General features: G+C 33.9%; 3 protein-coding genes across 3 annotated transcripts; 2 read left to right on the forward strand and 1 right to left on the reverse strand.

Annotated features, from left to right (window-relative positions):
- Positions 1–907: 907 nt before the first annotated feature.
- LOC141290615 (FYVE and coiled-coil domain-containing protein 1-like) lies at positions 908–17,564 on the reverse strand. Its single transcript, XM_073822725.1, has 11 exons — positions 17,508–17,564; positions 15,454–15,563; positions 14,935–15,041; positions 12,561–12,686; positions 9,484–9,590; positions 6,522–6,665; positions 6,223–6,316; positions 3,582–6,068; positions 2,031–2,123; positions 1,312–1,430; positions 908–1,106 (listed from the first exon to the last, which is right to left on the reverse strand). Exons 2-11 carry the CDS (start codon positions 15,512–15,514, stop codon positions 908–910), a joined length of 3,537 nt encoding a protein of 1,178 aa, XP_073678826.1. The 5' UTR covers positions 15,515–15,563; positions 17,508–17,564.
- A 1,515-nt stretch (positions 17,565–19,079) lies between these two features.
- LOC141291358 (chemokine XC receptor 1-like) lies at positions 19,080–20,498 on the forward strand. The gene is made up of 2 exons (XM_073823530.1): positions 19,080–19,175; positions 19,284–20,498. Exon 2 carries the CDS (start codon positions 19,388–19,390, stop codon positions 20,372–20,374), a length of 987 nt encoding a protein of 328 aa, XP_073679631.1. The 5' UTR covers positions 19,080–19,175; positions 19,284–19,387; the 3' UTR covers positions 20,375–20,498.
- A 4,291-nt stretch (positions 20,499–24,789) lies between these two features.
- Positions 24,790–25,746, forward strand: LOC141290616 (chemokine XC receptor 1-like). The gene has a single exon (XM_073822726.1). The coding sequence runs from the start codon at positions 24,814–24,816 to the stop codon at positions 25,744–25,746; it is 933 nt and encodes a 310-aa protein (XP_073678827.1). The 5' UTR covers positions 24,790–24,813.
- The last annotated feature ends 1,009 nt before the right edge of the window (positions 25,747–26,755 follow it).

Below are 26,755 nucleotides of genomic sequence, written 5' to 3' on the forward strand. Positions count from 1 at the left end.
ATATATATATATATATATATATATATATATATATATATATATATATATATATATAATTATTTTGAATATAAATATATACATGTAAATGTTTTTTAAATATATACTGTATGTGCGTATTTATATTTTTTGTCCAGAAAAACACAAAAACAAAAATGCAGTGAATAATTAAATTAATTTAAATTATTTAAATATAAACATATACATGTAAATGTTTTTAAATATATACTGTATGTGTGAGTATTTTTAGAAAAAAACAAAAAAAGATATGAAATTAAACAGAAAACTTTTAAATGTTTAAAAAAATAATAATAATAAATAAATATAAAAGTATCACACTTGTTATTTTTATGCTTAGACCCATGTATATATTTAAGAAAAATATGTTATATTTATATAACATAAATATAATGTCAATTATTTGAATATAAATATATACATGTATTTTTTAATATATACTGTATGTGTGTGTGTGTATTAATATAATAAACAAAAACTTTTATTTTGAATGCAATTAATCACGATTGATCATTTGACAGTACTAAAAAAAAAAAGTAAAATCTGTTTTAAAACAAAATTAAAAGAATTTGAGAAAATCAATAAACCAAAGACTCAATGAAAAAAGTAATTTTTGCATTAAAATTACTTAAAAATATTTATAGAATTCTCAAAGGGACAACGTCAAATTAACCACACCATGAAGAAAATGAATCATGCTCAGGAATGAATAGGTCTATTGAAATGCACTGATTTTTTTTGTGGCAAAACATCCTAGGTGTGACACAACTAGACGTGACTAGACATGATAGGAAAACTGAATAAAGTTAAAACCTAACCTATAATCATGAAACACGCTAGCCAATTATAAACTGAAATAAAATACCCTTGTTTTTAGGCAAGCAAAAAGAAGTTAACCCTGAAGTGCAAAGCGACATACAAACCTAATAAGTTCAATGAGCCGTTCCTCCAGATTTACTTTGGTTTGGCCCAGATCCTCCAGCTCGGCAGACATGCGAAGATGCTGATTCTGAGCCTCTGTCAACACCTGATCCAATTTCTGCTTCAGTTCCTCCTTCTCTTTCTCTACCTCACTAAGAGCCTCTTTGGTACTAAGCGCAAGAGAACAAGAAAATAGATGTTCATAATAACGCATACAAATACATCCTAACCAATAATTGCTAAAACTGAATCTCATCCAGAGTCCACGAAATCCTTATGAAGATGCATTTGGAAATCCATTAGTGATGGCTTTTACACATGCAGATGCATTATCTGTGCCGCATTAACCCTTTTATTGTGTTTTTGAACGCTCACCTTGATACACTTCCTTGCAGTTGCTGCGTCTCACTCTCTCTCTCGCGCATCAGAGTCTCACAGTCGGTGATGTGAGAGTCCTTCTCCTCAATCAGACGAGAGTATTCAATATTTACTGCCTAAACACGCAAACAAACAGCCAAATGCAATGCACGAACACAATCTGTGCACAGAAACATCACACATTTGGATACACTGACAAATGCACTGTACAGTTATTTTGTCCAAGTTAAAAACGTAAATAAAAAAAAGCTTTAACAATGTGTTAACGTGAACAAAAATGTGCCATAAGTAATCTTTTTTAGCTATGGCAACGCTTACAAAAATCACGCTGCACAATTGGAGCAGCATTATTTTAGAAAATAATTACAGTGGCACTTGTACTCTAATTGACAAATATCTGCAGGTAACAGTCTGCACTGTTCCTAATTATAGACTAAATCAGAAGCAAATCATTCATCACTGTCTGGCAATTAACCCCAATCTCGTCTTCTGTTCCACTGTCTCGCGCAGCGGGTCTCCAGCGAATGAGAACAAAAGGAGCAGCGAGAGATCAGACATTCATCACCTACTAATATCAGTGTTATCAGCCAACAGAGATGAATATTAATCATTCGCATGCTGGTATGCAAAAGGTATCTGATGATCATGTAGATCACTGAAATGAAGGTATTAAAAGTGATGTTAATCTATCCTCCCCTGGCTCAACATTTACATACCTCTAACTCTGATGATTTGGTCTCCAGCTCAGATGTCTTCTTCAACTGTAAGTCTAGCTGAGTTTTCAAACCCTCAATCTCTTCAGCAAGGCTCTAGGTTAAAAAATAGCAATAATTATATCAAGAAATTATATATATAGTATTTAAAAAAAGCATTAAATAGTAACTATTTTACATTAAAAAAAAACACAATGGCTGTGATAGATGTATGTACTGTATGTTACATACAGTTGAGATCAAAAGTTTACATACACCTTGCAGAATCTTATTTATTTGACCGAAAAGAGAGGGATCATACAAAACGCATGCTATTTTTTATTCAGTACTGACCTGAATAAGATATTTCACATAAAAGACATTAACATATAGTCCACAAGAGAAAATAATAGTTCAATTTATAAAAATTACCTTGTTCAAAAGTTTACATATGCTCGATTCCTTACACTGTGTTGTTACCTGAATGATCCACAGCTGTTTTTTTTTTGTATGTTTTTTGTTAGTAATACTGAACAGTTAAAATCCTTCTTTGGTTTTTCAGTATTTTGTGTATTTGACCTCTTTACAACAATGTCTGTATGATTTTGAGATCCATCTTTTCGCATTGAGGACGACTGAGGGACTCATATGCAACTACTACAGAAAGTAATCACTAAAACGCTCACTGATGCTCTAGTAGAAAACATGATGCATTAAGACCCCGGGGGTGAAAACTTTTTCTATTTGAAGATCAGGATGAATTGAACTTATTTTGTCTTCTGGAAAACATGCAAGTATCTTCTGCAGCTTCTAAAGGGCAGTACTATATGACAAAATATAATATTTAGGCAAAAAAATGTACACATCTATATTCTAAGTTTTACTTAATGCATCGTTTTTCCTTATGAGGCATCAGTGAGCATTTGAACCTTCTGTAATAGCTGCATATGAGTCCGGTAGTTGTCCTCTGTGTGAAAAGATGGATCTCAAAATCATACAGTCATTGTTGGACTGTATGGACTGTAACACACAAAAATGCTGAAAACCAAGAATTTGAGGGACCTGAAGAACAGAACAGCGGGCAGTTCTGTTCAGGACAAACAAAGAACAAACTATCACTAAACAAACAAACAAAAAAGCTTTGGATCATTCAGGTAACAACACAGTATTGAGAATCAAGCATATGAATGGGGACATTTATAAATTCAACTATTGTTTTCTCTTGTGGACTATGTATGAATATCTTATGTGAAATATCTTACTCAGGTCAGTACTAAATAAAAACTAACATGCATTTTGTATGTTCCCTTTTATTTTGGTACAAATCTGCAAGATGTATGTATACTTTTGACATCAACTGTAAAATGTGCATTTTTTTTTAGGAAAGTTTGATACATTTGATGCATTTTTGCATTATGAATATTACCATAGAAACAAATTGTTTCAGAGAGCTTGTACAGAGTAGAGTTGTCAACTTGTAATTATAGTAATTCTACCATGACATGAACGCAGCGTAAGTATTTGACAGAATAGATTCAAAGTGATAATGATTGATAATTCTTGAACTCGTTTTACCTTTATCTGTTTTTTGAGAGTCATGCTCTCGGTGCTCATCTGAAATTTCACTGCGGTAATCTCTTCTCGAGCAGCGTCCCTTTCACCCTCAGTTTTGTCCAGCAACTCCTTTAGCTCCAGCATAGTTTCTGAAAGATTCTCCATCTGCTGGAGCTCTTCTCGCAGACTAGAGTTTTCTTGGTGAAGAGCCACCAAGCTGGCATTAAGCCGCTCCGTTTCCTTCACTCCCTGTTGTTGAAGCTCCTGGATTTGAGCAGCTTCAGCGGCCCATTGATTACGGGCTTCTTCCCGCTCTGCGGTGAGCTTGCAAATTGTCATTCCCAACTCTGCCATCTCTGTGTTTACCCGATGGAGACTATCTCGAGTCTCGGCATTCTCCAGAACCAACCTTTCATTCTGGGTCTTGAGCTCTGCAAGCTCCTCTTGGGCTGAAGTGAGCTCGGCAGATGTTTTCTTGCATGTGGACATCTCCTGATTCAGTTGCAAAGTTATGGCATCTACTCGTTCGCTAGACTGCAGCAGCTCCTTCACATGCAGTCGATTATGCTCCTCTGCCTGCTTCTTCAACTTCTCAGTTAAGGTTCGTAGTTCTGCACAGGAAGCCTCTGTGACTTCCAGCCTTGCCTGGGTTTTGTCCTTTTCCTCCACAGCACTGTGAAGTTTAGCCCTGAGATCAATCACCTCCTCTTGAAACCTAGAAACCTCTTTCACACTCAGTCCAAGTTGATCTTCTAGGAGAGTCACTTTTGAGGCCATCTCTTGGGTTTCTTTAGCATGGCATGAACTCTGCTCAAGTTGGACTCTTTCCGCAGTTGTCCTCTGGGTCTCAAGATTCTTAATCATCTCTGTTTGTTTAACAAAGGCTCTTTCTGCCTTGGACTTCTCCATCTCCAAATCCCTCTCCCGACCTTCAAGTTCTTCCACCCTTCCCTGGAGCTCCTCGCAGAGCCTCTCCCGATCCTCCAGTTGGGAATCCTTATCTTTAAGCTGGGCGGTCAAGTTTGCCTCATTGCATCTCGCAGCTCCAAGACTCTTCTCAAGTTCAGCAATCTGGCTGTTGATATTTCGTATCTCCTCTTGCATGGTTGTGAGAGATGCTTTAAGAGTGACCTGAACCTCCATGAGGTCCTTGTTCTCCAGTTTCAGTTGACGAACTGAACTTTCATATTCCTCCAACTGCATGTTGGCCTTATGCAGTTTTTCATCGAGACTTCTGTTCTCCTCTCTGAGCCGCTGCTCGCGTTCATCCACAGTCACTTTGGCATCATCAATTTGTGCTCGCAACTGCTTCTCCGAGGCCTTCAATCCAGCCAGCTCGCTCTCCAGGGAAGATTTGTTTTCAAGCAACTCCTTCTTGGTTTCTTCATTCTTGTTCACCATCTGGAGAAGTTTGCTGTTTTCCTCCATTAGATTGGCACAGCTGTCTTTGTATTCTCCAATTTTCTTGGTCTGCTCTTTGGCGTTGTTTTCCAATTCAGATATGGTTTCTTTCAGATGCTGGTTGTCGCTTTTAAGCTTCTCCAATTCCTTCTCCAAAAACTGGACTCTCTTGGTACTGGAGAGAAGATTGGACTCCTTAGCCTTCAGCTGTGTCCGAAATGTTTGCAACTGATCTTGCAGACCACTCATCTTCTTCTCAACCTCGTCTTTACCCTCTTGCATTTCCTTCTTTTCCACTTTGGCCTGCTTGTCCATAGATTCCAGAGAGTGCTGAAGATCTTGCAATTGCTTCTGCAAGTTGCTGGACTCTTTCTCTCGCACTGCAAGTGCCCCTTGAAGTTTGTCCATGACATTACGGTGCTCTTCTGCCCTTGTTTGTAGTTTTTCACCCTTCTCCATCCAAGCTGACATTTTCACCTCAGCCTCTTTGAGTGCTTCATCCTTCATTCTGACTTTCTCAGTTAGCTGTTCTGCCTGTCTCCTCCTTTCTTCTCCTTCTGACAGAGCTTCCATCCTTCCTTTCTCAGCCTCTTTCAATTCATTTAACAGCTCATGAATCTTCTGGGCAGAGTTGAAGTCACTGGCCGCTCTCTGGCCTTTCTCATCCAATACTCCATCTAGTCTTGCCATCAGCTCTTCATTTTTCCGCTCTGCTGCTGCCAACATGTCTTGGAGGTCCTTATAAGAGGTCCCTCTCATGGTCTCGCGTTCTCTCAAGACCTCCAGTTCACGAGATAGTGCTCTTTCGCTCTCAGCTAGCACTTCCAGGTTCCGCTGGAGCTCTTGATGGTTACCTTGGGCAGCTAGAGACACGTCCAGCTGCCTTTGGAGTTCTACCACAACCCTGCGGAGTTCACCTGCCTCACCGCCTAACTGCTGAACCTGGTTGAGAAGCTCTCTTTGCTTTAATTCAGACTGGTCCATCTCCAGACGGAGTTCGTCCATTGCACTGATGGAAGAATCATTTAGTCCACTACAGTTTTGCACAGACATGTCTGATAAAAGCCCAGGTCCAAAGTCTGGACTCCCAGGGAACTCATGGGCCTGCTGCAAGGTTTGACAGAAAGTTTGTGAAAGAGAATATACATAGAAAGACAGAAGAGATTCCTTTAAGTTAAAACTGTGCAGATTTGAAACAAACACTGCCATCTACTGGATGTAAAACAGTAGTGTAAGTGTCCATCTAAAGGTGTGCTGGTACCTGTGAGTATGTGCTGGCCAGACTGTTGATGCTGGAGCTACGACTTGGTGGTTTCCACATATGACTGGGTGAGCTAGTCATTCCCAGTGTCCTCCTGTGATGCATTTTTAAAATTAACTTAACTGAACATCAATCAGATTTTTCAAATGCATTCACACACACTACTACCAGTCTTGACAAGTGGACTGGCAAATGGACTATAAATTAATAGCATTACTCATGTGCCAATGTGTTTGTCTTAATCTATTTTTGATGTTCTAATTATATTATAAATTACAAAAATTACAGTCCACTCTTACCTTGCAAAAGTGGGCCATTCTGAATCAAGGTCATGACCCCTGGATGCCACATCAAACTGAACATCATTCAGCTCATAGAGGTAATTAATGATGTCCACACTGAGATGGGGTTTGAGAAATGGACTACGGGAATTATACCAGTCACTACAGAAAAAAAAAAAACAGTAAAAAAGGCATTGGAAAAGCTAGTCTAGTTCTTTAGAAAAAAAAAAAAATAAGGCGCTCCTAATCTTATTACATTCAGGGTTTCTGCAGGTTTTTATGAAGGTAAATGTAACACTTTTTAATACGTTTCCATGTACTCGGTGTAAATGCTTAAAAGTTTGAAAATAAATATTCATTTCTTTAACACCTTAAAAGGAAAAGCAAATTAAAACCCGTTTAAAACCCACAGAAACAGTTTTTCAAAAGCATTTCAAAATGTATATTCATTAATGTAAGCACTTTTGGCTAATGTGACCTACAACAACCTCTTGCACAACAGTTTTAGCTTGCTAGATTTATGTACCTACATGCAAATACACACAGCATACAGAAAGATGGTCTGCAGTAAGATTTTATGTTTCAAAATCCATCTGGTGTCATACGAACAATGTATGTAGTATGTACTTCAGCATTACCAGCATAGTACATACTTTAAGTAGACACATATGACCTGGGAAGCTTTTTTAATTTGCATTGTAATTTGCTATCATATAAGTTTGTGTGTGTGTGTGTGTGTGTATATATATATATATATATATATATATATATATATATATATACACACAGAGACACACACATACAATAGCAAATTACAATGTACTGGCTGTATCAATTCAATCTTGCCGTGGGTTATCATTCTCATGTATTGACAAATTTTTTGACAATCGATCAGTGTTAAAAAAAGGAAGCTCATATTAAGCTCATAATCGCATGCATAGCAGAGACCCATTAACCTGGAGTAAAAAGTAATAGTGTTTCTTAAAACAAGGAAGCCAATTTCAAGAAGTAAAACTTTGTGAGGGAAGCACTCTCGGTATTGTTTTTACTGAATTAAGCTGTGTGTTGTAAAATACTGCTAATAGGAATGTGGAAATGGCAGCTTATGTACATGCCTTTGCCTTTTTTGGCTTAGATGGTGATCACGGAAATCGATGTAGATAATCATGCCTCTACGCTGATGGCACGACCCTAATTTAGGTGTCATTTCTCCATAATCACAGAAATTTGTGTTTTTGCTCAATTTTAGCATACAAATGTTGAATTCCAAAGATCATTTGATGAAATGATTAACCTTTCCTACAAAAATTTTTAATTCTCTAAAAAATATTTTTTAAAAGATTAAATTAACTTTTTAAATGATTAATAAAGTAACATATTTAATTGCAGTGCGCACATTGCAGAATATATACACATTACATATACATATGTTTTTATTGATTTCATAATGCAAATTTCTTAAGCATTTTAGGTGGCTACTTTTAAAGTTGCGGTATTAGTAGATTTTTATTACATTTATTTAAATTCTGTAAAACTTTTGCAAATCATTACTATATATTCATATTTGTCATACACCATACAAGTTTATTTTCATAATCGTAACTATTATTATTGGATTTATATTTCAAATGTCCATATTGTATAAAATACTTGACAAAAATGTGGAAACATTTGGATTTTTAAATCCAATTTTTAAATTAAGTTTCTAATGCTCACAAAGGCTTCAAATATTGGATCATAAATGCAATGCAAAGTAATATTGTGAAATATTATTACAATTTGAAATAGTGGTTTTCTATTTGAATATATTTTAAAATGTAATTTATTCCTGTAATGCAAAGCTAAATTTTCAGCATCATTACTCCAGTCTTCCACTCTACTTTGCTACTTTTTGTCAGGATTCTTTGATGAATTATAAAGTTTAAAAATCATAACCTATTTGAAATAGAATCTTCTGTAACATTACAAATGTTTTTTGTCACTTTTGATCACTTTAATGCATAAGTGCTGAATAAATGCATTAATTTCTATTTTAAAAAAAAAACATATATAACCCAAACATTTCAATGGCTTCTGCATAATTAAGCAACACAACTGTTTTCAACATTGATAATAATAAGAAATGTTGCTTGAAATTATTTCTGAAGGACCATGTGACACTGAAGTCTAGAGTAACGATGCTGGAAATTCAGCTTTGCATCACAAAAATAAATAAAATTTTAAAATACATTACAACAGAAATCATTTTTTTCAAATTGTAATATTATTTTAAAATATTACTGTTTTTACTATATTTTGAGCGCATAAATGTAGCCTTGACTTTATCAAAAATTAAAATCATAATGATTTCAGACTTTACCAAAAGCACTGTATTATTATAAAATCTATAATATATGTGACCCTGAACCACAAAACCAGTCATAAGGGTCAATTTGTGATGATATTTAGCAGCATTTGAAAGTTGAATAAATAAGCTTTCCATTGGTTTATAGTTTGTTAGAATAGGACAATATTTGATCGACATACAACTATTCAAAAATCTAGAATCTGAGGGTGCGAAAACATCCAAATATTGAGAAAATCGCCTTTAAAGTTGTCAAAATGAAGTTCTTAGCAATGCATATTACTAATCAAAAATTGGGTTTTGATATATTTACAGTAGAAAATTTACAAAATATTATCATGGAACATCGATAAAACAGAAAAATCGATAGTTTTGACCCAATGTATTGTTGGCTATTATGGGTCACATATATTAATATTTTTCACAAACAATATCAATATTATGGGTCACATATATTAATATTTTTCACAAACAATATCAATATTGTTCTTTTGAATAATATCAAAAGAACAACATATTTCATGTAATATTTGGAACTCAAATAATCAAAGGACTGTCTAAGGGTCTAAATACTAAATTCCATGTTTATGAAGAAAGATGAGAGCCATGACAGGTGAGGCGACAGTGAAGTGTTACCTGGTGACCCTGTGGTTCATGAGGCACTGCTGGAGTGTGTCAGCCAGCCGCTGATGCACGAGCGAGTAACGGATAAATGCTCTGCCTTTACCCAGAGACGTCTTCAGCTAAGATAAAGAAAAAGAACAAAGCTTTCACTGACACTCAAGTATGTACAGTGACACTACTAAAATATTAAAAGATGCCAAGGTGTTGCAAGTGGCTGCTAGGATGTTTTGGGTGGATGCTTAATATTTATGGCAAAGGACTTTTTAATACTATAATTAATGCTCGACAGGATTTTCATTCTTTTAAATTGATTGATGTTTGACTTTTTCTGTGTGGCATATTTAAATACCCATATTTAGACATGCCCACACACAGAGACTATAACAAGTAACTTGGTTAAAGCTGAATAATTTAGCCACTGTTACAAATTCCCAGAATTCAGCCTATATGCCACCGAAACCACACCACAAGAGAAGGAAGCTGCTCACCGCTGTATGGGTGTCAAGACAATACAAAAACAAATCTGACTGCGGACAATATCAAATAGTGGACATGTGGAAGTGGTCCTTTTAAATAAAGAACATGGCATTTAAATTCAGCGTATCATGTGGGTAACAGGGAACAACCTAATCAATGGCATCTAAAGTGTCTTGTATTTCTAGTGAGAAAACGGAACTGTACAAATCCGATAGGAACGCTTGTTTGAACAAAAGGTGTGTGTCTATGGACATATTTTGGTAAGAGGTGTAAGAGATGTTTTGGTTAGAGTTATCTTAGTACGAGAATAAAAAAGAGGTAGTTAACATGGACATGTACCACTTTTCATGCATATGCAAGCAAAAGAATAATGAATATAAACAATAAATGATGACCAGAATTATATATGAATGATAAAATAGTAGAAGTATAAGTTTTTAAGTTTTGTTATTTATTTAATGTTAATGATACGCGAATGTGAATATTTATTTATGTATTTGCATTAATTTGTAATGTTGGTAATAAGGTTCCTTAGTTAACATTAGTTAACCACATTAGTTAACATGAACTAATAATGAACTGCACTTATACAGCATTTAATAAACTTTGTTAATGTTAATTTCAACATTTACTAATACATTATTAAAATCTTGGTAACATTAGTTAATGCAGCATGAACTAACATGAACAAACAATGAACAACTGTATTTCCGTAAACTAACGTTAATGAAGATTAGTAAATACAGTAACAAATGTATTGCTCATGGTTAGTTCATGTTAGTTAGTACATTAACTAATGTTTAACTAATGAACCTTATTGTAAAGTGTTACCGTAATGTTTTTATTGTTAATGTTGTTTTTACTAGGTAACATGCTTGGAGAAGCTACTTTTCAAGGTTTTTAAATGTTTATTATTAGCAATATTATTATTTATTATATTACATTATAAATTGCATTTATATTTATGAATTATTATTAATAAATCTTATTATATTATCATTATTTCATATTATATGTTATATTCATATTATATATTCCTATTTTCATACACCTAAATTATGCTATTGTTTTTGTTATTATTATTAATAATTGTTATTACTAATAGTATTATTATATTACACTATAAATTGGCATTTACATTTAGGAATTATTATTAATAAATATTATATTATCATTATTATTTCATTATGTCAAATGTCCATATTATACAGTAATATATAAATTCATATTATATATTCCTATTTTCATATACCTAAATTATGTTATTGTTATTATTATTAATAATAATTATGAATACTATTATTATTATATTACATTATAAATTGGTATTTAGATTTTTGAATTATTATTAATAAATATTATAATATTATCATAAATATTTCAATATTTAAAATATTCATATTATACATTTCTATTTTCATACACCTACATTATGGTATTATTATTATTAATAATAATAATAATAATAATAATAATAATAATAATAATAATAATAATAAGTATTACTATTAAATAGTATTACTATATTACATTATAATTTATATTATGTATTTACAAATATGAACTATTATTAATAATTATTATTATATTATCATAATTATTTCAATAATATTTAAAATGTTCCTATTATACAGTAATATAATATTCATATTATACATTTCTATTTTTATACACCTACATTATGGTATTATTATTATTATTATTATTATTATTATTATTATTAAAAAGCATTAATATATTACATTAGAAATTAGAATATAATTTACATTTATGAATTATTATTAATAAATATTATAATATAATTATTTCATATATTATTATTGTTATTATTAACATTATGATTATATTACTCTATAGATTGGTATTTACATTTATGAATTATTATTAATAAATATTATTATATTATCATTATTTAATTGATATGTTAATAATATGTCCATATTATACAGTAATATAAAATTCATATTATATTTTCATATTTCATACACCTAAATTATGTTATTTCTTTATTATTAACAACAATAATTATTAACCATTATTATTATTATTATTATATCACATTATAAATTGGTATTTAAATGTATTAATATTATTATATTATCATAATTATTTCAATAATATTTCAAATACTCTTAATATACAGTAATATAAAATTCATATTATACATTTCTATTTTCATACACGTACATTATGGCATTATTATATAAATTAATAATAAGTATTATTATTATTAAATAGTATTACTATATTACATTATACATTATATTATTTATTTACATTTATGAATTATTAAGAAATATTATAATTGTATTATTTCATTAACATATGAAATATCCAAATTATACAGTAATATAATGTAGTATAGTATATTATATATAATAAAGTACTTTTTTTATGTTTTATATATTCCTATTTTCATACACCTACATTATGTTATATTGTTAATAATAATAATAATAATAATAATAAACCTATTTAGTTCTAATAAAAAATTAAGGGGTGAGTTAGACATTTAAAATGTTGTTTAAAAGGTTTTAGATGTGATATTTAGCATGTCACACAGGACAATACTCCTCAGATGCATACTAGAAGTGAACGAGACAGATGTTTACCTCTGGAATTGATTTAACAAAGCGGATTCCATCATTTGCTCCTTTGATTTTGGCTAGGCAGTCGCAGAAATATTCCCAGTAGTCCTTCCTGGATCCCAGAAATGTTGTTTTCTCCTTCTGGTCGAACTGAGCAACATAACAATAACATAACACTTCAGATAAATTACTGGGAAACATCTTAAAAATGGACTCAAAGTTTAAATGGTAAAGTTTCCAGTCCTTTGGGGACAGCATGAGATCTCATCGTGCACGATTAGGGATTTTGAGTGCATCCATATGGCCTGCTTCACACTTGGTATTAGCATTCGCCGCGGGCGATCAGATCCCAAGTGGTCGGCAAAAACAACTGTCATTTACACCTGATATTAACATGCATCTCCTGTGATTAATCAAAGCAAGGGTTTCCCATTATGTGACTAAACACATCAGTCTTTCACTGCATGTTGATAATACGTGAAAATTAAAGCAGAAGAAATACAAGTAAACCACTTTTGCTGCCAAATCTCAGTGGAAAAATGTCACTTCAATGATTCGTAACAGGTTTATGAAGGTAAATGTAAGACTTTAGGACCTTTGTAGAATCAAGTAAAGAAATTTTAAGAAATAAATTAAAGGGAACATAATATGTGACCCTGGACCACAAAACCAGTCTTAAGTAGAAAAATACATTGTATGGGTCAAATTTATCACATTTTCTTTTATACTAAAAATCATTCGGATATTAACATCATGTTACATGAAGATATTTTATAAATTTCCTCCCATAAATTTATCAAAACTTAATTTTGATTAGTAATATGCATTGCTAAGAACTTCATTTGGACAGCTTCAAAGACGATTTTCTTAATATTTAGATTTTTTTTTTGCACTCTCAGATTCTAGATTTTCAAATAGTTGTATCTCAGCCAAATATTGTCCTAACAAACCATACATCAATGGAAATCTTATTGATTCAGCTTTCAGATTATGTATAAAACTCCATTTTAACAAACTGACCCTTATGACTGGTTTTGTGGTCCAGGGTCACACATATGTTCTTAAAATGTACACTGCCAGTCAAAAGTTTTTGAACAGTAAGGTTTACAGTGTTTTTTTTAAAGGTTCTTCTGCTCAGCAAGCCTGCATTTATTTGATCCAAAGTACAACAAAAACCGTAAAATTTCGAAATATTTTTACGATTTAAAATAACAGCTTTCTGTTTGAATATATTTTAAAATGTAATTTATTCCTGTGATTTCAAAGCTGATTTTTTAGTATCATTACTCCAGTCACATGATCTTTCAGAAACCATTCTAATATTCTGATTTGCTGCTCAAAAATGTATTAATATTATTATTATTATGTTGAAAACAGCAGAGTAGTTTTTTTTGTTTTGTTAAAAAGACAGTTCAGAAGAACAGCATTTATGTTAAAATTTAATCTTTTGTAGTTATAAATGTCTTTAAAATCACTTTTGATCAATTTAAAGCATCCTTGCTAAATAAAAATACACTTCTTTCCCCAAAAAACTCCAAGCTTTTGAATGGTATAGCATATAATGTTACAAAAGCTTTTAATTTCAGATAAATACTGATCTTTGGAGCTTTCTATTTATCAAAGAATCCTAAAACAAGGTACTCAACTGTTTTAAATACTGATAATAATAATAATAATAATAATAATAATAAATGCTTCTTGAAAAGCAATTCAGTATATTAGAAAGGTTGCTGAAGGATCATGTGACAATGAAGACTGGAGTAATAATGCTAAAAAATTGCTTTGATTACAAAAATAAACTATATTTTAAAATATATTCAAATAGAAAGCAGTTATTTTAAATAGTAAAACTATTTCACTACTGCTTTTGCTGAATTTCGGAATTAAATAAATGCTGGCTTGGTGAGTAGAAGAGATGTCTTTAAAAAACATTAAAAATCATTATAAACTTTTGACTGGTAGTGTAAATGTCTACGACTGAAACACAACTTCCAACCAATCTCCATAACTTTTTAATTAATTTTACCAAAAAAAGGCTTAAGGCTTGAGTAGTTCTTCTAAACTTACTTAAGGCTCAGTTTTAGATTTGCATCTCAATTAAATGTTTCTTGACTTAAGGATGTTTAGATATTTGTCTTGGAAAACAAAATTACTGAGGGAGATATTATTATCTCCCAATGCGTACAACATTTAATTTTCTGACTTAGAACCATTTTAAGGCCTTATTTTGTGAAGCATTTCTAAACTTTTTTTTCTTTTAAACCCACACATCACAGTAAAGTTTAAAATCCTTGTTTTAGCTCAACGGTTGATCGGCATATGCATACTAATTTGATCAATCTCACAAGACGTTTGGGAGCCCATTTATGACTTTTTTCGGTGTCTATGTGTCTCTAACCTGAAGCAGGTACTCCAGTTTGTAGGAGAACTTGTGCAGGTTGGAGCTGTCATCTGTAATGGGCTCGCCGTTCTCCTTATACTCCTTTGTCAGTTCTGATACAGCATCTGTAAGAAAAGACCATCAGAATTGGCAAATAAGACAATCAAAGATATGTAAATGCACATTTTAACAATTACAGATCAAAGCACTGTAATTAACAATAATCACAGACAACAAAACCTCAATTTCATAGTCAATTTTCAAAGCATTAACAAGTGTTTTTTTCTCCTTCTTTAGCCCATTTGGGTTATATTTACTCTACGTGCCTTTCATCCACCTCAGGAACTGAAACGGCGCACATGAGGGATGAACTCTGTCACGCAGGTCTCTTTCGTTTTGCATTACTCTTTCCCCCATTTTGAAAGCCAGCTCCCTGCGAATGCCAATTGCACGTGCTCCGCTGTCGACCAGTGTGTCTCTTTTTACTCTCTAAACAATAGCTTTGCCCCTCTCATGAGGGCCAAAATACATCCGTACCGTGCAGATCTCTGATAATCCGTTGGATCTGACCCTCCACGACTGCAGCACCAGCGGCCATGGTCTGACTAGCTTCCTGCCAACGGGGTCAAGAGGTCATCTGTAGTCTGCTGAGTGAAAGATCAGTGACAATATTATATATGTATAGAGATATTGTCTTAATAATGGATTTGTTTCTTACAAACACACAGCTTTTTGTTTCACATCATGTTAATTGACGAACTGGAGTCATGTGGATTACTTGTGGATTATTGTGATGCTTTTATCAGCTCTTTGGACTCTCATTCTGACGGCACCCATTTGGGTGAACTACTCCTTTAAGTCAAACATCACTATTAGTGATTATAATAAGTCTGATTGTACATTATAGCCCAGTTTCACAGACGAAGCTTAAACCTAGTCCCAGACTAAATGTAAATCTGAGCTGTTTCAACTGAAAGAAACTTGCACTAGTTAGTCTCGAAATATGTCAGTGCTCTTGCTTTGTCTTAAGATGCACACCAGTGATGTTTTTACTAAGGCATGTTTATAAAAATTCCTTTAATGTCCTAATCGAACTATGGCCTAATCCTGGTTTAGTCTAAGCCCTGTCTGTGAAACCAACCCATAATGTTTTAAATGTTCTGGATTAGCATTTCAACGCATGAATGATTAATTATCAGTGTAGTACAGATTAATAATATTGCAGATTATATTGGTTATCGACTATAATATGGGTCATTGCTTGAATTGTGACCCTGGACCACAAAAGCCAAAAAAATACACTGTATGGGTCAAAATGATCAAACATATATAAATAAATAAAAATTATGCCAAAAATCATTTGGATATTAAGTAAAGATTGTGTTCCGTGAAGATATTTTGTAAATTTCCTACCATTAATATATCAAAACATAAGTTTTTATTGGTAATATGCATTGCAAGAACTTAATTTGGACAGGTTTAAAGGTGATTTTCGCAATATTTCGATTTTTTCGCACTCTCAGATTACAGATTTTCAAATAGATGCATCTCGATTAAATACTGTCCTATCCTCACAAACCATACATCAATGGAAAGCTTATTTTTTCAGCTTTCAGATAATTTATAAACCTCAATCTTAAAAAAATGCACCCTTATGACTGGTTTTCTGGTCCAGGGTCACAAATAAGGATCCCAGTATTGCCTTCTGTTGACAAACAAAGCTTTAGCATACACATAATAATAGTTAAAACCAAAATGTCTATTTTCTCATTAAATGATAGCAATGACAGCAGAACAAAAACTACAATGAACGTTTAAATACAGCTGGCCTGAAGATCTGTAGTAAACTGGGCATCTGTTAAAGCCGAGATGCAATATCTGGTGATAAAGGATATGAAGAAACTACTAAAATGGTACCAATTGCAAGCTAAATATCATTTTAAACATGATATGACCTACTTCTCTAATTTATTTTAACAGCTGGTTTAGTGACGATTCTGAGGAACACAAATACTAAGAACAATAACAGAAACTTTCCAGACGGTTTTATTTTTATATATAACGTACTAACATAGATTGCATGATTGTATGTCCTACCAAGAATTATAAATATCAAGTTGCACAATTGTCACACATGACATCTGAACCCTCAGAGTGGAAAAGATGAAAGACCTTTGGGAGAAACAATAATGCGCATATTTACTGTAGTGTAGTGCGCACAACAGTAAAAACAGCTGTTTCTAAAATGTAAACAAACATCATTGTCCGCGTCCTTCGCGCTTTCCTTTGACTTTCACTGTAAAGTTTGAATTCAAACGAAAAGGAACGAGTTCTTTGGAACGGCGTCTATTGTTGCCATAGAAGCTGGGTTAAAAAAAAAAAGAAAGAAATAAAGAACAGAAGTTCAACTATATAAAAGTTGAGTCAAGAATTCTCAGGGTAAACAGACAGTCACGCGCAGAATGACATGTCAGAATGGTTATTCCGGATAAACGAGCTTTTTGACTTAGGTTAGCACGTTTGTATTACAGCTGGACGTTTGTTAAATGTGTGATAAATGTTATGAAAGTGAAAAAAGGAAGCTGACATACTTGAGCTTTTGTAGGATCCGAGAATGTCCACTTTTAGTTTACATGGTCACAACCAAGCCCTATCCTTGATTGACAGAAATTTCCGCCATAGACGGCGGGCTTCAGAGACAAAGTAATTTTTATTGGACAGCGAAAAATAGCCCCGCCTTAAGTTTGGTTGCGTGAACAAGAGCAGTTCATTGTAGATGCGAGTGTTTGAAATAAAAGTTAAAAAAGAGCAATTCATGATGAAATTATATGTATAAATATACATAACGGAATTTGCAATATGTTAATTATTTTACCAAAATAAGAGGGATCATATAAACTGCATGTTATTTTGTATTTAGCTCTGACCTGAATAAGATATTTCAAATAAAAGACGTTTACATATAGTCCATAAGAGAAAATAATAGTTGAACTGATAAAAATTGCCCCGTTCAAAAGTTAACATACACTTGAGTTTTACCACTGTGTTGTTACCTGAATGATCCACAGCTGTGTTTTTGTTTAGTGATTGTAGGCCTAGTTCACGATTCCTGAACAGTTAAATCCTTCAGGTCCAACAAATTATTGGGTTTTTCAGCATTTTTGTGTATTTGAACCCTTTCCAACAATGACTGTATGATTTTGAGATCCATCGTTTCACCCTGAGGACAACTGAGGCACTCAAATGCAACTATTACAGAAGGTTCAAACACTCAGAAGGAAAAACATGCATTGAGAGCCAGGGGTGTAAACATTTGAATGGAATGAGGATGTGTACATTTTTCTTATTTTTCCTAAATATCATTTTTTTTTTTTCATTTAATACTGCCATTTAGAAGCTACAGAAGATGCTTACATGTGTGGAGCATCAGTGAGCATTTGAACCTTCTGTTGCATATGAGTCCCAAAGTAGGATCTCAAAATCTTACAGTCATTGTTGGAAAGGGTTCAAATACACCAAAAATGCTGAGAAATCAAACAATTTGTGGATTTTTCTGAAGAACAGCAGGCAGTTTAGGACAATCACTAAAAAAAAAAAAAAAAAAAAAAAAAAAAACAGCTGTGGATCATTCACATAACAACACAGTATTAAGAATCAAGTGTATGTAAACTTTTGAAGGGGGTCACTTTTATCAAATTTAGTTTTTATATATATATATATATATATATATATATATATATATATATGTGTGTGTGTATACTATATGTAATGTCTTCTATGTGAAATATCTTATTCAGGTCAGTACTAAATAAAAAATAACATGCATTTTGCTAAAATAATTTTGCAGATTCTGCAAGGTGTGTGCAAACTTTTGACTTTAACAGTATATTATTTTAATAATTGTATTTATATAATATAATATTAAATATTATTATAATGTAATATAAAATGAGTTTTCTTCCATTATTATCTATATGTATTTTATTTAATCTTTTCTTACCTAAATGGTTTATTTCTGCATAACAAACAAAAGATCTTTTGTGTACGTTTGTCAGGTGTACATGTATAAAAAAAAAAATAAAAAAAAAGAGGAAGAAAAAATGCCTTTTTCACTATAAAAAGAGAACGCAAACTGCTTCAGCACATTTCACATCAGCTGTCTACTTGCGAGAAGGTCAGCTCAAAAAGCTGTGGTGACGATGGTTATATATATTTCATTTCAGGCTGGTTTGATCCCATTTATTTAGAAAGAGCAACAGGTAAGAACAAAATCTTTAATAAAGTAATTTAGCATATTCTCACTGGATTTATCTAAATTGATTAATATAACTTTTGTTGTTTTTGTTGTTGTTGTTTTGTCTGAAAAGGCAGATTTAATCCTCAACAAAAAAAACTTCGGTAGGGAATAAAGAACTGAACCTGGACAAATTGGATCAAGTCTGACTAAAGTTGTTTACTGTTGCAGAACAACATGACTGATGAGAATATGACATATGACTATAACGACAACTATGAAGATGAGATGTGTCGCAAAGAGGAGGTGGTGAAAGTCGGATCCATTGTTATTCCAATCTTTTTCACAGTAGTGGTCGTGTTTAGCTGCATCGGTAACATCCTCGTTCTGGTCATTCTTGCACTGTACGAGAGCCTCAGATCCCTGACCAACGTCTTCATCCTCAATTTAGCTGTGTCAGATCTGCTGTTCACTTTTGGACTTCCATTTTGGGCCTCATATTACATCTGGGGTTGGACATTTGGAGAGGTTGGCTGTAAAGCTGTGAAGTTTCTCTTCTATGTTGGCTTTTACAGCAGCGTGTTGTTCTTGACTCTAATGACCGTTCAGCGTTACATGGCAGTGGTTCATCCTCTGTCCGACTGGGAGAGATGCAGATGCCTTACTTTCTCTCCTTTAATCGTTTGGCTGCTGAGTGGAACGGTTGCAATGCTCGGTTCACTTCATAGTACAGTCATGACGGAATCTGACAATCAATACTGTGAATATGGCAGTGTTGAATGGAAATCTGGCATTGCCTATTTTCAAAATGCCTTTTTCTTCATTGCGTTTCTAATCATGGGCTATTGCTATGGCAGAATGCTTCGGACGATTACAAACTCAAGGACTAATAAGAGACACAAGACTGTTCGGCTAATATTCTGCATCGCAATTGTGTTTTTTATCGGTTGGGCTCCATATAACATTGTCATGTTCCTAAAGTCTTTGACCTTCCATCCATTCACACAATGTAATGTAAGCATACGTCTTGACTATGCGTATTACGCTTGTCGAATGATAGCTTTCTCACACTGCTGCTTGAACCCTGTGTTTTATGTTTTTGTTGGTGTAAAGTTTAGGAATCATCTGAAAATGATTCTGGAGAAGGTCTTTAAAAAAAAAAAAAAACTCAATTTCAATCAAGCCACATTGGCAAAAAATCAGTCGCAGGGTTCAATGTACTAAGAGAAAACTCGAGTGCTTTTACCAATTGCAGTGAAACGATGAGTTGTAAAATATGATGTAAATTATGTACATAGAGACGTTGCAGGATTTTTTTGTTATTATTACTGTTAATATGCTGTAAAACTTTGAGCCATTGAATAAAAATAAAAAAGCACCACTTTGTAGGACGATTCCTCTCTGTATCAAGCAGCAAAAGCTTTCAGAAAGTTCTAAATTATAACCAGTGTTCTTCCTTTTTGTGGTTGAAGTTCTCATTTTTTTAGGTAAAAATATAACTGAAAGTACGTAATGAAAGGATGCTATTAACAACGCAGAAAAATTTTCCAAAGAAACAAAATATATCAATACACCGTCTATATTTATGTGAATTAACAATATGACTCATGTTCAAACAAAAAAACTAAAGTTTTGTCATCTATGATTCCATGAAGAACCTTTCACAAAACGTTCTTTAGATTATTAAAATGTTCTTCAAAATGACTTCCTGAGGAACTGTTCACAAAATTTTATTAAAACACTTCAACAAAGGCATAGTAAACTATTGGAGAAAGCTTATTAAAAGGCATTTGAGTGATTATGAGAACATAAAGTTGATGAATAATTAAAAAAAAATCTAATTGGCTCTAAACATTCATGTTCAAAATTATTCAACCAAAAAAAGTCAAATCGGGTTCAGAATCTTTTATTCTCCAACAAACACTGCTTGGAAGTGCTAAGAAGAGCTTCTGTCAACTCTCTACTGCAGTCTTGGCCCATTCCTACTTGAAAAAGTAGGTCAGATTCCAAACTCTCCACCATGGCCAAGACCAAAGAGCTGTTCAAGGATGTCAGGGACAAGATTGTAGACCTACACAAGGCTGGAATGGGCTATAAGAACACTGCCAAGCAGCTTGGTGAGAAGGTGACAACAGTTGGTGCGATTATTCGCAAATGGAAGAAATACAAACTAACTGTCAGTCTTCTTGGTCTGGGGCTCCATGCAAGATCTCACCTCGTGGAGTGTCACGATTCGTCCAATAAAAGCAAGAGGCATGGTTTGCAAAAATTCAGTTCTTTATCTGTTTTTCATTTTTTTTTTGTTAAAAACATACACTGGGCCACACAGAAAAAATAAAGAAAATCACACAAATAAAGAAAACATTGAGTTTCAGGGCTCCGATATTACTACTGGGATCCCCAACCCAAAACTCCATGGACAAACACAACCCAGCCCCTATATTACCGAGACCGTATCACCGACGAATAACAGTAACAATAAATTGTTCAAATTAAACAAATTTAAGCCACAAATAATTTAATACAACACAAAAATCACAAGTCTATCACAAGTCGTATAAATACAACACATAATTTGTCTTTGCTCGATGTTACACCTTCTATTCACCAGCGTGCACTCCAGCGAATAGAAATTATTAGGAATGGCATTGCCCTTCTTTAACGCACATCAAGATGGCCCCAATTACCCAACATAGACCATAAATATTTAGACAAATAAATCAAAAATAAACATACAAAAATAAATTCAAATGTACAAATAAAAATAAACAATTACATCCAATACATAAACAACTTATGAAAACAAAATCAATCCAAATACATTTATGTTTGGCCTCGGCCATCACATGGAGTATCAATGATCATGAGAACGGTAAGGAATCAACCCAGAACTACAAGAGAGGATCTTGTCAATGATCTCAAGGCAGCTGGGACCATAGTCACCAAGAAAACAATTAATAAAACACTACATCGTGAAGGATTGAAATCCTGCAGCACCCTCAAGGACACCCTGCTCAAGAAAGCACATGTACAGGCCCGTCTGAAGTTTGCCAATGTACTCTGAATGATTCAAATGAGAACTGGGTGAAAGATGCGAAATTTTTTTTTTGATCTTTGGCATCAACTCCACTCGCTGTGTTTGGAGGAGGAGGAATGCTGCCTATGACCCCAAGAACACCATCCCCACCGTCAAACACGGAGGTGGAAACATTATGCTTTGGGGGTGTTTTTCTACTAAGGGGACAGGACAACTGCACCGCATCAAAAGGACAATAGACTGGCCATGTACCATCAGGGCCAGGGCATTGAAAATGGGTTGTGGATGGGTATGACCCATGTTATTCTGTCTCTCACTGTTTAAATAAACCTACCATTAAAATTTATAGACTGATAATTTCTTTGTCAGTGGCAAACGTACAAAATCAGCAGGGGATCAAATATTTTTTTTCCCACTGTAGCTATTGTGAATGGACAGTATGTGAGCACTCCACAGTTTTAAAGGGAACCTTGTATGTCTTAATATAACGTAAATTAGGTCTCTTACTGAAATATGTACTGTAGTAGAAAATGAGTGACATATTTACATTATTTTAAAAAACTACATAGTTTTATACATATTTTGGACTATGGGGGGACACCATTATGACATGAAATGGTCGCAGTCGGTGAGCTAATAGCGCAACCTCTTGCTATTTTAACCACAACACAAGTCGGAATACGCAACTCAGAAAATAAAAAACTAAAATACTAATAAGAAGTTTAAACAACCCCGATTTCAAGTGAAATCCACACTAAGAAACTCCTTCAGCAGCTACAGCGTCATGACAAGCGTAGGCATGTTTACATCCCACCAGGATGGCATCTGGCATGTCTTGTTTCTGCCATTTGTAAGCTCTTTCAGTAGCTGTGGTCTAATAAAAACCTCAAAGGCATCAGGGCTAAAGTGAAAAGAACAAAGACGCAGGTCTTTAGAAAGCTTTATTCATCCACAAGCATCTTCCTATTCTTTTCTCCTCTTCTTATCACTAGGAAAAGCAGTGAAGACTTACATCGCTCCTCTTGTTGCCCTTTGACTGAAAATTAAATCTTATCAGTATTTTATTTTTAGTCGTGTAACAGGAAGTGGCAGTAGCTCACAGAGTGCAAGTATTTCACATCATTGAAATAATGGCGCCCCCAATAGTCCAAAATATGTATAAAACGATGTGGATTTTTTAAAATAATGTAAATATTTCATGGGTTTTCAACTACATATTTCAGTAAGAGACATCATTTGCATTATATCAAGCCGTACAAGTGTTAATACCCAGGGTTCCCTTTAAAATGAAAAAGTGAGAAAAACGTTGACGTTTTTGTGACGGGAAAAATGTTAACATCTCTGTCACTTACTTGCTTAGTGGAGAAGTATCATCAGCTGAATCACTCATATTCTGTTGAAAAAACATAAATAGAGACATGACTGATATAGAACACATTTGTTGAAATGTATAGATATTTCACATAGGCATGAGAAGGGTTATCAAGTACCTGTTAAGAATAGTTGAACGGTTGAGCTGAAAATCAATAATGAAGTGGCTTTGGAATGATTTTTGATAGCTACAAAGAGGAGGAGAAAAGAATGGCATGTTTTAACACAAACACAAATACAAACCACCCCACCCCCCTCCCTCAACAGAATAGGAAATGAAGTTAAACCAAAGGGCTATGACTTTTAATAGCAAACTCTGTTGCTATTTATTAGAAAGATTGATCACATGTGACTCTTGTGTTCTTCAACTTCCTTTTTGTGCTTGTTGAAGTTCTCATTTTTGCATTAAAAAATTTAACAAAGTACATAATGAAAGAACCCCACCAATAAACGAGTTGGCATTAATGCAGAGAAGAGTAGACACATTTGACATTATCTGGGTCTTTTGTTCATGAGAAAGCAGCTGTATTGCTTTTTACAAAAAATAGTTTAAGCAGAGCAAATACTTAAAGTATAAATATCACAAAGCCACTTCAGCTTCCTCTGCACGTGGGAGACTAAAAGGTTTAGAGTCTGAGGTTTGAAGGAGGATGTATGTTACTTACCTGCATCTGACAAACACCATTTAGAAATCACCAGAACAATAATTCCGCTCTCTTTAATTTATTGATTGGGTGCATTCTCATAACGTTCAGGTACTAACAGTTGATCTATAATCAAAGTTCTTGGCATTACAGTTAATTTTACACTAGAGATTGTGGTCATCTGCACTGGATAGATAATGTGCTAACTTCTGATCATCACTGTGCTTTACAAGGTCAAAAAATTTAGGTAAGTTATGTATGTATTCATTGAGTTATTCACATACTCTACTGTCAAAAATATGTTTTTGAAAGTTTTTTAAGCTTTTCTACTTCAAAATTCCACGTTTAGTTCAGTTTGTAACTTGACGTTTCTTTGTAATTATTAATCAAATTTATAAGCAATTCCTGCGAAAAAAACAAATAAATTCTGTATTCACTGTCAAAAACGATTCTTGAAGATTACCTGGAGTCTGTTTTACAAGAAAATGCTATTCCAGTTGTTCTTAGCACAAATTTAGTGTTTAATTTACTTACTTGCAATTTTTTTGTAATTATTTCAGAAAATTACAAGCATGGACATATCAGATCTGGATACTTTGTGACTGCAGAACATGACTGATGAGAATATAACATTTTACTATAGCTATAATTATGAAGACGAGTTGTGTCGCAGAGAGGTGGAGGTAAAAGAGACATCGATTCCACTCCTTTTCATATCAGTGGTCATGTTGAGCTGCATCTGTAACGTCCTCGTTCTGGTCATCCTTGCGCTCTATGGGAACCTCAGATCCCTGACCAATGTTTTTTTCCTCAATTTAGCTCTATCAAATCTGCTGTTCACTTTTGGACTTCTGTTTCATGCCGCATACTACTGGGGTTGGACATTTGGAGAGGTTGGCTGTAAAGCTGTGAAGTTTCTCTTCTATGTTGGCTTTTACAGCAGCGTGTTGTTCTTGACTTTAATGACTGTTCAGCGTTACATGGCAGTGGTTCATCCTCTGTCCGACTGGGAGAAATCAAGATGCTTTTCAGTCGCTACTTTTATCATTTGGATCCTGAGTGGAACGGTTGCACTGCTCGGTTCACTTAATAGCAAAGTCGTGATAGAATTTGACAACATATACTGTGAATATGACAGTGTTGAATGGAAATCTGCCATTGCTTATTTTCAAAATGCTCTGTTCTTCATTGCGTTTGTAATCATATGTTATTGCTATGACAGAATGCTTCGGACGATTACAAAATCAGGCGCTAAGGGACACAAGACTGTTAGACCAACATTTTTTATTGTGCTGGTGTTTTTTATCGGATGGTCTCCATATAACATTATCATGCTCCTACAATCCTTGGCGGTTCATCCATTCACAGCCTGTGACGTAAGCGTAAGACTCGATTATGCTGCATATTATGCATGCCGAATTTTAGCTATAACACACTGTTACATAAACACTGTTGTGTTTTTAGTTTTTGTAGAGGGACACTTCCATAATAGTTCACGAGCAGTTCCCAGAAGGTTTTGTGTCAAGATTGAAGTCTGTGATTAATGTCTCAGAACTAATAATTGCTTTGTTGTTATTCACTATATTTTTAAATTTGTACTACTTGCCAAGAAAAACTTGCTTAAAGGTCCACTGAAGTGCCTTGAAACATGCTGTGTTATTCTATGTGGTGACGTAATTGTAACTGAAACAGGAACATATCGCACAGCCCCGCCCACTTCTTTTGAATAGCCAATAGCGTGCCGTAGCATTTATATCTGCTCGGGCCAGAGCGTTGAGCTCAGTAAAGCTGCATTTGTAAGCTTATGGCAGCCACAGTCTAATAAATAACCCCCTAGTTTCAATATGAAACTCTTGCTAAAACAAAATACTGATCATTATCATGCTGAGGCTGTGTAGTTTAATACATGCCGACTCGCGCATATGATCTGCTCTGAGCTATTGCGTCGCTGGACCGGAGCCAAAGTCTGGAGTAGACTGTGCGCTGTTCTAGAGAGCATTTGATTGGACAGAACATTTGATGAGAAGCTGAAGTGCAGTGTGATGTCATCAAAATCATTGATTCATATTGGCAGAAGTGAGAGACCGTAAGTTTTAAATGCTCATATCTTGTAAATGCGAATTTTGTCGTTGTTTTGAAGCACACACAACCTTAAGGCTAAAATATTTATACTAAAAGCCAAAAAACTGAGGGACTTTGCCTCATTGCCTCATTTAGAATATGTTCTACATCATGTAAGTCTAAATAAACAGCTTTAAATATTGACGCTTACTGTCAGGTTCAATTAAACTTGTCCCTCCATTATTTTCTGAGTGAGCAGTGATTTATAACGAAGACTTTAGAATACCCAAGATATGTCATATAGTTTTGAATGGGGAAAAATGCAACGCTCATTGTGGCCGTGAAGCCCTGCCTTCTTAATGAAAGAGCCAATTGTTGATTAGTAAAGTCAGCGCGTTACTGCAGCTGTCGTTAGAAGTCTGTGTTCTGAGACTGACGCTCAGTACTGTGCATGCACACTGGCCGATCTAGCCTTTTTAAACGCTATTTGAG

The sequence above is a fragment of the Garra rufa genome, chromosome 18, assembly GCF_049309525.1.
Source record: "Garra rufa chromosome 18, GarRuf1.0, whole genome shotgun sequence".
NCBI classification, from domain to species: domain Eukaryota; kingdom Metazoa; phylum Chordata; class Actinopteri; order Cypriniformes; family Cyprinidae; genus Garra; species Garra rufa.

What these genes read in the sequence shown, in the direction of transcription:
- LOC141290615 (XM_073822725.1), bottom strand. Translation starts at nt 15,514, where the DNA reads ATGGCCGCTGGTGCTGCAGTCGTGGAGGGTCAGATCCAACGGATTATC. An exon ending in AACTGGAGTACCTGCTTCAG is followed by an intron (nt 12,687 to 14,934) that starts GTTAGAGACACA and finishes TATGTTGCTCAG; the next exon opens with TTCGACCAGAAGGAGAAAAC. An exon ending in GAATGGCCCACTTTTGCAAG is followed by an intron (nt 6,317 to 6,521) that starts GTAAGAGTGGAC and finishes AATGCATCACAG; the next exon opens with GAGGACACTGGGAATGACTA.
- LOC141291358 (XM_073823530.1), top strand. Translation starts at nt 19,388, where the DNA reads ATGACTGATGAGAATATGACATATGACTATAACGACAACTATGAAGAT.
- LOC141290616 (XM_073822726.1), top strand. Translation starts at nt 24,814, where the DNA reads ATGACTGATGAGAATATAACATTTTACTATAGCTATAATTATGAAGAC.